Raw genomic sequence first — 11,910 nt, forward strand, 5'->3', positions numbered from 1 at the left:
CAGAAGGCTTGTACCAATTTACTCTTCTACTGACTACTATAAGAATACCCTTCCTCCATCAACAGCATTGTGTATTAGCTTTTAAGAAAAATCTTTTCTAATTTAATAGGTTAAAAAAATTCATCTCATTATTTTAATTTGATATGTATTTTTAAATGAGGTTGAATATAATTTCCTAAGCTTATTGATCACTTTTATTGTTCCCTTGTGAATGGAGTGTAAATTTGCCTCTTTTCTCTTTAGGGTTTTCACTGAGTCTTATTGATTTGCAAAAGCTCATTGTATATTAAGAATATAAACCCTCTGTTGAGATGGTTACAGGCATCTTTTCTCTCTCTCCTGATGGCGACTTCCCTGTATCAGCCCCGTGTTCTGCCAGCCCCACAATAGTAGCACAGGCAGTGAAGGATCTGGTCCCTTATAGGTGGAAAAACAAGTTTTATATCTAGCTTAGCTAATGAACCCTGTGATGGCTTAGCAAGCTGCACCAACACCGTCATTGTCCATGGCCCACCATCAATGTGGAGTGTTGGGAGAGGGGATGGTCTGATGGGGCAGTTTGGTGAGAGACACCTATGTCCCCTTCTGACCCTTTGTGTCTTTTTCAGCCAACACTTTTGATATTGTTGTTACTCATTGCAAGTCTACCCTCCAAATCATGATTGCTCTTGTTTTCCTCTTCTTCACTCCATCCTTAGCCCATTATTACCTTGCTGGCAGTCACAGAAGCTGACTTTTATTGAGCCCTTGCTGGGTACCAGCTGCAGGCCTAACCCCTTGCAGCCCAGCCCCTCTGGCTGCCTCAGTCCTAACCTGCATCTCCCTCCCACTCTTGCACCATGGGATGGGCTCAGTGTACCCTTCCCACACTGGCTCCCCAGCCCCATGTGGACCCCATGTGGACCTCAGGAAACCCATGGAGAGCACAGGGAGCCAGCGGTTCAGAGGCCTCATGGCAGCTTCAAAGTCCTTCGGAGAAATGGTCTTTTGCCTCCAGTTTTGGGAGCATAGAAGTGTGACATTGGTTATGTTCTGAGGCAAGGCCCTCTGACCCCCAACTGAGTTGCACTGGGCAAGCCAGTTTCCACTTGTGGCCTGTACAGGTGGCCTCGACTGAGTCAGGCTCTCCAAACCCTGTGGGTGGCTTGGTTAGGATCTTCTCAGGGAAGTGTGACTTCTCTCCTCGCTTCCATTTAGATACTCCTCTTTCTCTCTCTTTTTTTTTTATTTTTTATTTATTTTTTATTTATTTATTTTGAGACAGAGTCTCACTCTTGGTGCCCAGGCTGGAGTGCAATGGCACAGTCTCAGCTCAGTGCAACCTCCACCTCCTGGGTTCAAGCCATTCTCCTGCCTCGGCCTCCCAAGTAGCTGGGATTACAGGTGCCCACCACCACGCCCAGCTAATTTTTTTGTAATTTTAGTAGAGAGGGGGTTTCACCATGTTGGTCAGGCTGGTCTTCAACTCCTGACCTCAAGTGATCCGCCTGTCTTGGCCTCCCAAAGTGCTGGGATTACAGGCATGAGCCACCATGCCCAGTCAGTCTTTCTTACTGAAGATACCTGAAACCTAAGTCAGTGGAGAGAGGGTAGGGTTTGAAGATTGGAGGCGTCACCTGGCCTCGGGCCCTGGTCCTTTCAGCCTGGTGACCATCATCTGAACTTTCTTAACTGCAGTTTCACCACCTGGAAGTGGGGAGCCAGCTCCAGCACAGCACTTTGTGGGAGGACAAAAGAGGCGGTGTGGATAAAGTGCTCCGCGGATCACCAGGGGCGGCAAAGGTGAGTGTTGCTGTTAGATGTGTGGAGTATTTGACTCACTTTGGAGACTATATTTAAGAGATGGTCTCTGAGGATCTGGAATCAGAAACAGTGTTCACCTCCTCCCGAAGTAGTGCCTGCCCTCACTTTGTCCCGGCCCCAGGCTTTCCGGGAGGGACAAAATGCCCTTCGAGATTCCCACTAAGTACCAGACACTCAGTGGGACCTCAGCTTCCCCCCTCAGCTTTGACTAGGTGCCCCCATGCAGGGGTGAGGAAGGTGCAGGTTCATCCAGGGCACTCAGGAGAGCCACTGGGAGGCTGGAGGCTGGCGGCCTCAGATGCTTTCGAGTCTTCCCCAGGGGGACACCATCCTGGAGTGACCTGGGGGTCAGGGCAGGCTCCGCTGAGGAGAGCACTGGGGCTTCCGCGGGATGCTGCGTAGGAGTTAGCCAAGATTCTCTCTGCCCAGATCTCAAGGTCTTGGCACATGGGGACTGGGAGACCCGCATGCTTCTGTATCGTGCGTGCAGCTGTCTGTGGGGTAGTGTAGAGCCAACTGGAGGGGTGGGGATGGGGGTGGAGACTCACCAAAACTGATGGCACTCCCCAGAGGACGTGTCTCTGTGACCATCTGTGGATCTGTGAGGGCAGACCTAGAAGTCACTGTGAATTTTGCCAAGGACGACATCCCAGGTTATAAAGCTGCCACTGAATTCACCATGATTGGCACCTGTTCTTGTCACAGGTTCAGTTGGCTGCACTCAGTGGGGCAGGAGGAGTCACCAGGGCTGCCTCTACTTACTGAGGAGCCCGACCACAGGTTGTCCCTAGGCCAGGGGTGGGAGCAGGAGCTGCATCCACGCTCACTCCCCACCCCGCCACGATGGCAACTTGCTCCCTGTGAAACCTGCGGCTCTACGCTGGGACATGACAAATGACCAAAAAATCAATTTGTAATCTGATTGGAGGTTTTTGATTTCCTCTGATGAGTTTAAATTTCATTAAAAGCAACCTTATTCCAACATAAAAGGAATCCTTGAAGGGTAAAACGGGATTGTCTCACCGAGTATAAAGCATCCCAACTCTTTTGTGTGATTTATTCATGGCATTAATTGTGAGGGCCAACCTGTGGTGTCCGTTGGCAGCTGTGCCGTTATCAGGGCCTGGGATCGGCCCAGTGAGCTCAAAGCACAAGGACTCACATTCAAAACTCACTCTTCGGCATATTGACACTTCAGTTATCAACAACCCTTTTTATCTGCTGGGAGGGAGATCGCAGCTCGTGGGGCCGAAATAAGCCACAAATCACTGCCGCCGCCGCCTCTCTGCATTCTCTTAATTGTATGTATTCTCTGGAAAAAATGATCAGCGTGGCCTCTTGTCTTGATGAGAAATTGACATTTCTGAGGACTTCTTTGGGCGCTCCAAGCAAGTGAGATAAGCATGGGTTGTTTCAGAGGAGAGCAGCCTTTCTTCCCTTTCAGGGGCCTCTTTACCGCTCGCGTTGACCCACTTGATGAGTATGGATTTCATGAGGTCTTTTTCAGCATTTGAACTATAAAAGGTTCAGAATGACACCACCCCTTATAGACAAAAGATAACCTTGCCCTTTGAATATATTGATTCTTTATTAACTAGGCTGTTTAATGCAATGAAATGAGGCATTAGATTGAAGCTCATTTCAAGTGCTTTGAATAATCTTTAAAAGCTTGAAAGACCTTAAAAGGCGGCCTCACAATAATTGGCGTGCATTTTGAAAGAAGGCAGTTCTTGCTTCTGATTTGAAACACAAACATAATTTCTCCATCCCCTGGTTACAGGACGTTGGGTATTTGTGGCATCAGCGCAGAGTGCGAAGGAGGTGACTTGCCCAGCAACTGCTTGTCCCAGCCCCAGCCCCAGCCTCCAGCCACTTGCAAGGGAGTCTTCAGGGGAGGGGAGTGGGCAGCCGCCAGGCTTGTACCTTATAAGCCTCTCTCTGTGCTTTCTCTTTAAGTCTGAAATGAGAACCTGATTGTCAATGACAGGAGAAAAAGGTATTCACAAGTTTCTTTATGTTTTGAATAATTGTTTCCTGTTTTGCTCAGCAGAACAAGTAATTAAGATGACATTTGTGAGTACTAATTTGGATCACACTTATGTGTATGTGTTATAAAGCTGCAAGCCAAAACATGCAAACCCAGCCTTTCATGGAGGAGAAAATGAAAAAATACTGAGTGAAATGGGAACACGGGAAACTCGGAGGAGCCGAACATCGGTGTGTAAATTAGAACCTCAGTGTTGAAGGCAGATCTCATTAGAGTTGGTGCGTTTGGCTACCAGTATGCAGTCAGCAGCACCCGGGGCTGGTGCATGGGGTCTGCTGTGCCACTGTGGTGGCAGTGGAATCAGTGATGCCCCTCTTGCAGACCGTAGGCAGCACAGTCATCTAGGTACCCTGGTGTCTGCACACCCATCCAGAGCCTTTGCTGCTGCGCTCACTCTCCGAAGCCTGGTTCTTGCCCAGTGGAACCCAACCATGGAGCCAAAAGAAGCTTGTGTCTGGGGTCACTGGAGCAGTTGTTCTCTACCTGCCCAGTGCGCTATTCAGAAGCAGAGGGGCTGGGGCAGAAGGTCCGGAGGGAGTGGGTTACCAAGCCCCTTAGTGAGCCTTGGGATTGTTTGAGTTCTCAAAGACAAGTGCTGGAACAGTGATTGTGTCACTCTGGCGCTGCTGTGGCCCCCAGATGGTAGCTCTGGGGGTCAGGACCACGTAAGTGACAATTTGCTGAACTTCTGTCTCTATGCAGATTAGAGGACGGAGGCTGGATCACTTTGTGGAAATTCCTACTGTGGATCATTTTTATCTTGGCCAAGTTGCAGCTTCAGAACCCGGTATGTGCAAATGAAGCCCCCGATGTAAATTTTGTGTGTGTTTAGTCAGTCATTTTAATAATCAAAACAGAATTACCAAAAGTGAAATTCACAGACAAGAAATACTTTAATTAAATATTGTGTAAAATGAACATTTTTATACAGTTAAATATCTGAAAAAATGTACAGATAAAACAATCTTATTGTAGGGTCTTTAACAGTAAAATCTACCATTTAGTGAAGTGCTCAGTCTTGAGACAGTGAAGTGATGTGGGCGTTGACTACTTAACCTAAAACACAAACCAAGTGAGGGCATGGGGAAGCTGGCAGGCGTTCTCAGTGCGTCCATGTGCGCTCTTTTGTAGATCAAACCCTTACTCATACAAAATAAAACGGAGGCAATTTAGTTCCAAAGTGACTTCTCAGGCTTTCCCATGTAGCTAGGCCTTGTCAACTGTCACAAAGCCAGACTGTGACCTGCTGACTCCTGGGGACATTCTGTTTATTTAATTTTGTCCCTAGAATGAACACTTTCTAAGTTGTGCATTGTTGATTTTTGTCAAGAAGGTATTTTAAAGTCCCTCCTTTTTAAATTCGATTTCTGCTGCAATTTGCAAAATGTTTGTGCTGTGCTGTGTCTGCAAAGCATTTAGTGCAAAGGAGAAAGAAAAAAAAAACCTGACACTTTCGGTCTCACTGTGGGTTTGGCACTAAGAGGCACGATATCTGAAGGAGGTCATTCCAGTTTTAAAAGTACGGACAGTGCTGTTGGAACTGACCACAATAATGTATTGTTAAAAAAAAAAAATTAAAAATCAGCAGTGATTTGGGTCTCCCTGAAACCTCTGTGAATCAGAGGTGGGCCTAGGAGGGTACAGGCTGCAGCAGAAATAGTCCCAGAAAGGAGAGACGGGTCATGCAGCGGGCTTGTGCTTTTTTGTGTGTGTTTGTGTGTTTTACACCATAAATCTCCAAATGAAGGATTTATTAACAATTGTAGTGTAAGCCTGTGATAAAATAGCACAAAGGTTCTTTAAAGAAGTCCACTTTTAAGGCATCAGAGAAGTTAATGTGGCAAACATTTTAATTAAAACATCCGAAGTAAATTTTATTTTAAACTTTAGGCCTCTGAATTTCTCCAGTAAACACAGTTCAGCTATGTGGCAAAGTCATGGGTGGCATCTAAAATGACTTTTTACATTCTACAAAAAAAATAAAATAAAATAAGGACACAGCCCCAAACGGTGTCGCCTCTTCGTGGCCGTTCCACATGCACAGACTCTCCTAGGATTTGTCACGGCCCGTGGCACCGATTTGTTTTGACTATACAACTAACTTTTTTTCAAAAGTATTTGTTCAGATAACTTAAAAATAATATAAAAATAAACAATGAATTTGACTTTTCCTCAAAACTAAAAAAAAAAAAAAGATGGAAAGTCTAAACAATAGCATATTTTTGAAGTACAAATGAAATGTAAAGACACTGGTTCCTCTTAACGAAACAGATCAAAGAGACAAGTTCTTGGCTGATGCTCTTCCCAGTATCACAACACCAGGCCATGATCAGAAACCAACGCAGACAAGAAAGAAGAAAAAGGAAAAGGCGGGAAAAGCAATGTACAAAATTTCAAAGATAAATACAATATTTATAATTGATATGTTACAAAATAAAGTCCCTTAGCAACTGCAAGTGTTCATGGGAAAGTAAGTGTCAAATGAAGACCATTTTATTCCTTATAAGACATATAAGGAATAAAACTTGCTTTTCTAAATATTTTAAGTGGATCTGAAAAAAATTCAAGACAAGTGTATAAATATTTAGCTACAACTTTGGCAAAATCACAAAAGTCTACAATTTTATAACCACATACAAAACACATTAGGGAAGAAGGATCTAGAAGTCAAAAGGACAATTTCTGGTACAAGAAACATAGACCTCACAGTAGCCTAAGAATGCAATAGTATACAGTGCTAGCAAAAGTTGAAAAAATGTTGCAGATCACACTTGCTTAACAGGAAGCTCTAGCAGTGGGAGAATATTGGAACCAACAGACAGTAGCATTTTTCTCTGTCAGTGTGCTTGTTGAAGGCAAGAGAATTCAATATCAAAGTTACAATTTCTAACTACAATAAGTTACAAAGTTTCATTTCATTAAGATGAAGTTAAGCAATGATAAACCCTCCCTCCCTCCCTGCCACCCCAGTTTCTCCCAATCATATAGTCATCCTTTTTTCCAGTCTGATGGCTCATACCTCCTTGGCCCCCTTTTTATCACCACAAAAAAATATTTCACATTATAGAGATACACAACCATTGTGAATCTAAGTATGAGTACAGAAAAATGTTTGGAGGCATTTTTCATCAGCGTTTCATGATCATCAAAATGGTGCATTCACAAAGTTTCTCCCAACACATAGCAATTACTAGACATGGCCAAGACGGAGTCAGAAACTTTATACAAAATAGGCGTCGCTTTGTTTTCCTTAGTCTTCAGGACTGAGAAATGTGAAAATATGAGAAAAGTTCAGTCAATAAAATGGAATTGTTCATGAAGAAGTAGGCTGTTTGCATGTTGATTCTTAGTAGTTTAAATAAAATCTTTAAACAAAGTCTTTTGTAGCATTTCAATTGCTGCTGCTATTTTTGAAGATACTGTTTCCATCAGCATGTCTTAATATACTAAACGTGTCCCCTGAAGTCGGTCCTTTGATGCTGGGTGCTGCAGAAGGTAAACAGGAGTCCCTCACATTGGCGGGACTACCAGCCCAGACATAGCTGCAAGACAGAAGGACAGAGCAGTTACTGTAGGCTCCCCGCATGCGCCCTCCTGCCAATGCAGACGCGGGCGGGGCTGCCCTTCCCCCCTATTCAACTGGGAGGCTGGACTTGCACAATTCCGTCCACCAGCCTCGGGCGTGGTTAGGGTGTGCTGGGGAATCTGCTTCCTGAGGTGGGGGCGCACGTGGGGACAAAAATCCCCCGGTCCTGCCCCTCCTGCAGCCCTCCTCAAAGGCTTCTTTTGGAAAAGGGAGGGGCTTCTGGCACTGCTGTGTGCAGAGGCTGCAGCTTCCCCGCACTGACCAGTGCAGGGTACAGAGCCAACGGAGGCCCAGACCCCCCACTCTGTCGAGAGAGGCGACCCAGCCTGGTCACTCCCGTGATGCCGGCCAAGGCTCACAGGCCCTGCTCTCGCTCCCTATGTGAGAACCAGACTGGCCTCAGTTTCCCCTCTGCTTCCAAGTCTGGGCTCTGACCGTGCGGTCATCTCTCTGTATCGTAATGGTGAGTCAGGGGCTCTCCAGAATCAAAGCCACTCACAGCCCACCTGCCCTGGCACCTCCAAGCAAGGGCCACGGAGAGATGTGAGTCATGGCACTGCCGTCAGGACCTTTTTTCTCTTCTCAGGAAAGAAGAGAAAACTTTGCACAAAAACGCCAAGCGGGGCTGACACTTTCACGTGAACTCCTGGTACGAATGTAATTTAAAATCTTTTACTGCTACTGTTGTTTAATTTTTGTCAGAATGATCATTCTCATTAATTGATGTATAACATATTAATACATTTGTTCATGCAGTCACGTGAGCTTCGATTTCTCAGTTCATTAATTTCAACAATATTAATTTATCTCCGACTCACCGTTACAACTTTATGGTTTGGAAGCCCTGTGCGTGTACACACTGCATAGGAGGTGCCATCTTTCAACCGGCCTGACCCCGTGTCGCGGGCAGGGCCGCGGCACCTCACCACCTGCCTCTGCAGAGACCCTGGTGCGGTGCCCGCTGATGGCACGCAGGCCAGTCGGCGGCACTTCGGGGGCTGGGCGTCCCTTCATACGCTAACGGATGTTGTGAAGACAATGATTTCAAATCACTGATACCTTTCCAGTTCCTTTTTTGAGCATTAGTTCATCAAAGTGAAATATGCCACCGACTTCACAAAAGGGCCAGTTTGTCTTCTCCGCGGCTACGTCCTCAGCACCCAGCAGAGAGCCTGGTACATAGTAGGTGCTCAGTAAATACTGGTTGAATGGGTTCATGTTTCTAAAGGAGTAACTGGATTTGAGTCACTGGGAGGAGCATATACCAAAGGTGGTGTCTGAAAGAGGCCAGATGACGGCCACTTAATTTAAGTGCCTGCGGGCCTCAGCACCTCACAAAGGGCCACTCACAAGTTCATGAGGCCTGGGGGCACCCATGTGGCTCTGCCGGTCACACACATCGCAGGCCACGTGCAGCCTGCACAGCCCAGATGGGCCAGGCGCTGGGCAGGCACAAGGTGCCCACTCCGTGTGGCCTCATCTGTGGACAGCTGTGCCCTCGGGGCCAGCCCTTCTCCCTCCTGAATCTTTGAAAGAGATCACGTAGGGAAAATCAGCTCCTGTCCACAGACAGGACTACAACCTGGTGTTGGTACACACCTGGCCCTGGGTCTAGATGCACATCCCTTTCCAAAAGACAGCGCAGCCCTGCTGGACGCATGGTCCAGCAAATAAAGTGGAGAACCAAGGCCCAGCCTCAGGACAATGAGGGTAGGCAGATTTTGAGATGGGATCCACAGGCGGCATGGTGCCCTGCCATCCCCATGCCAGGGCTATTTTTGCTGCTTTGTGCATAGGAGGCTGCAAGCGCTAACGACCCTGCACTGAGAAGTGCCAGGCCCCGGGCAAAGATCCATTGGCTGAATCAGACTGACAATGACCACAGCGACCTTCACCGCACTCCCGCCTTCTCTCACGTGGTCCCACCCCCTTAGGGGCACAGGGTGTTCCACCGAAATTACACTAGGTGCCGTCGGAAGGGTGAACTGGACAAAATCCAAGAAGAGGAATCTGGTCCTTTCTGGGGCTCAGTGCATAGGGGTCCTTGCTCTGAACACCAGGCAGAGGTGGCGCGCATCAAGGTGGGCCACGGGAGAACATGCAGCGGTCACAGAGGTGCCAGGAGAAAGGCCGAGCCCCCACCCCTCCTCCAATCCCCACCCCTGGAGAGGACCCAACACTGGTCCCCAGCCTGCACCACCCTCACCTTGCAGTCCGTTCCCGTTGGCGCTGGTGCAGGAAGGAGGAGGAGAGGCTTGGGGCCGGACCACGGGCGCGAAGGCGCTCTTCTGTTTCACTGCGGAGATGACATTGGCAGGTGAGAATGAGAAAATGCCGTGTGTGCTGCTACAGTTTGAAGGGAGGGTGACCGAAGAGGCTGCCATGGTGGGGCTGGACGGCACTACTGCAACAAAGCAAACACGGTCAGCACGCGCGGCCGCGGCACAGTGCCACGGCGAGACGGCGCCAAAGGCCTCGCCTCAGACGGGGGGCGGGGGCACAAAAACAAAACATGACATGCGTCTGGCTCGGCCACGCTCTGGATAACAGGCAAGCTCTTTTGCACTGGACTTTCTCTTCCAATTGAGCAGCCCATTTTGTTTGGATTTTGTTTTGGTTTCCAATGAGATCACATCGGGCCCATTTTGGGTCAATTTATGGTCGCCATTTGGACGCCCAGCCTCCAGGGCCACCCTTCCTTTTATCCAGTAGCTCACATCACAGAACATCCAAGCAATGCACACACTCGACTCGGTAGTGAATATGAATCTGCGTGATGACGTGTGACAAAAACAGACACTTACTGCCGTAGGGAGAGTTAGCGGAGGAGCCATTAAGAAATCCAGGCGAGCCAGGGACCCCTAGATTGGCCATGGCGCCACTTCCATATCCATTCATGCTAGTGCTGACTGTGTTGTAATTGGACTGCTGGGGAGTACTGCTGGGGACGTAGCCTCGCGGGGACACGCTGCTTGTATTGCGACTGTAGCCGACTGTTGAAATCCCCCCCCGGCCAAAAATAACATTATTATCAGCGACAGACACTTGGGGGGGGTTCCCCGAGAATCTATATCATTTATTAACATTGCTAATTGACCCTGTGCTTTCCACCTGCTCTAGCGCCTGCTGCCAGCTCGGATGACCTTATCACGCCAACCCTGCTGCCACTGTCTCACCGTGAGCCCCATCCTGTCTCTGCCGGCTTCGACAGCCAGCCGGGGCGCGCTTCGATCTCACCGTCAGTGGCTTTCACGTTTCTCTTTAGAGGCAATTATCAAAGCTTGGATTCCTGGTCTGTCCCCCCATGCTCTGTGAACTTTCGGCCTCTGTAGACCTTCAAATGCCATGACTGACAAGGAGAGCTTGTTTGTGGCCGTAACTTCCCCTGAAAGGCTGTTTGGGGTTCTTCATTTGTATGGTTTCTATTTCTATACATGGGGGCAGTCAGGGGACATGGAAGCTTCATTCCTGCCACAGGAGCGTGGACGGATGGGAACAAAATCAGCAGTACAGGTGAGGTGTTTTCTAAGATCACTGCCTGTGCACATTGCAATGAGGAAAACTAAAATGGACCCAAACGGCAAGATGCAGTGGCCTTGGCTGGCCCAGGTCACTGTACTGTGGGATGGGGTGCGGGGTGTGGAAATGCGGGTCTCTCTCCATGGATTCGTTCCAAACTGAGACCCAAATCCCACCGTGCAGTGCAGCCAAGCAGGCTCTCCTCGGCTCCCTAGGCCATGGCTATCCTATGGCTTAGCCCAGTCTTCCAAGGAAAGCAAAGTCACTTATGAACACATTGAGGGAAACTTCTAGCAAATACCAGTGACCCGCATGGCAGCCAGGGGAGTTGCCGTCTTTAGTAACTGGGCTCTCTGAGTGTTCTTAGGCCAGCACTGGCTGGGAGGACCTGCAGTAAGGTCTTCCTGAGCAAAGGAACCAGCAGAGCCAGAGCGAACGGAACACTACGGACATTCCCCAGCCGGCCCTGGACACGTGCCTCTTCAGCTAAGGCCTCAACCAACCCGCGGAGGGTGTTCAGGGCAGGGGTCCGCCTGGCGCGCCAGCCTACCTTGGTCGTTGGCTTGTGACGTCTCCGACACGTTGACGGCTAGCTGGCTGCTGAAGGAGTTGACGCCCATCATGCCCGTGTGCGCAGGGGTGTTGCCCAGGGTGGGGATCTGGTTGTGATTGCGGGGAACGCTGTACAGCGCCTCGGCGATGTCCGCCGCTCGCTTCAAGATGATCTCCTGCATCAGGAGCAAGTGGGAGCCGGCCCGTCATCCCAGGCCCAGCCCAGCTGGCCGTACTCTTGGGGACCCGTGACGGTGGCGTCCCACTATCCCTTGCCCAGACCATGACCAAATCGATTTCTTAATGGGCAAAGAGCTTCCCCTAGGAAAATCATTGACTGACGCTTTTGAAAGGGTACAATATCTGGCTGGGCACAGCGGCTCACGCCTGTAATCCCGGCACT

At 48.8% G+C, this 11,910-nt stretch overlaps 1 protein-coding gene across 1 annotated transcript in view; it reads right to left on the bottom strand.

The window, feature by feature from the left end:
• Positions 1-7,360: 7,360 nt before the first annotated feature.
• The window catches only part of EBF3 (early B-cell factor 3), a 127,956-nt gene continuing 123,406 nt past the window's right edge, over positions 7,361-11,910 (bottom strand). Inside the window, exons 13-16 of the mRNA XM_011941956.1 lie at positions 11,506-11,683; positions 10,241-10,429; positions 9,643-9,840; positions 7,361-7,392 (exon numbers count right to left, since the gene is read on the bottom strand). Coding sequence (XP_011797346.1) covers positions 7,361-7,392; positions 9,643-9,840; positions 10,241-10,429; positions 11,506-11,683 — 597 coding nt within the window. The remainder of the gene's footprint in view (positions 7,393-9,642; positions 9,841-10,240; positions 10,430-11,505; positions 11,684-11,910) is intronic.

Source organism: Colobus angolensis, unplaced genomic scaffold, assembly GCF_000951035.1.
Source record: "Colobus angolensis palliatus isolate OR3802 unplaced genomic scaffold, Cang.pa_1.0 Scaffold204, whole genome shotgun sequence".
NCBI classification, from domain to species: domain Eukaryota; kingdom Metazoa; phylum Chordata; class Mammalia; order Primates; family Cercopithecidae; genus Colobus; species Colobus angolensis.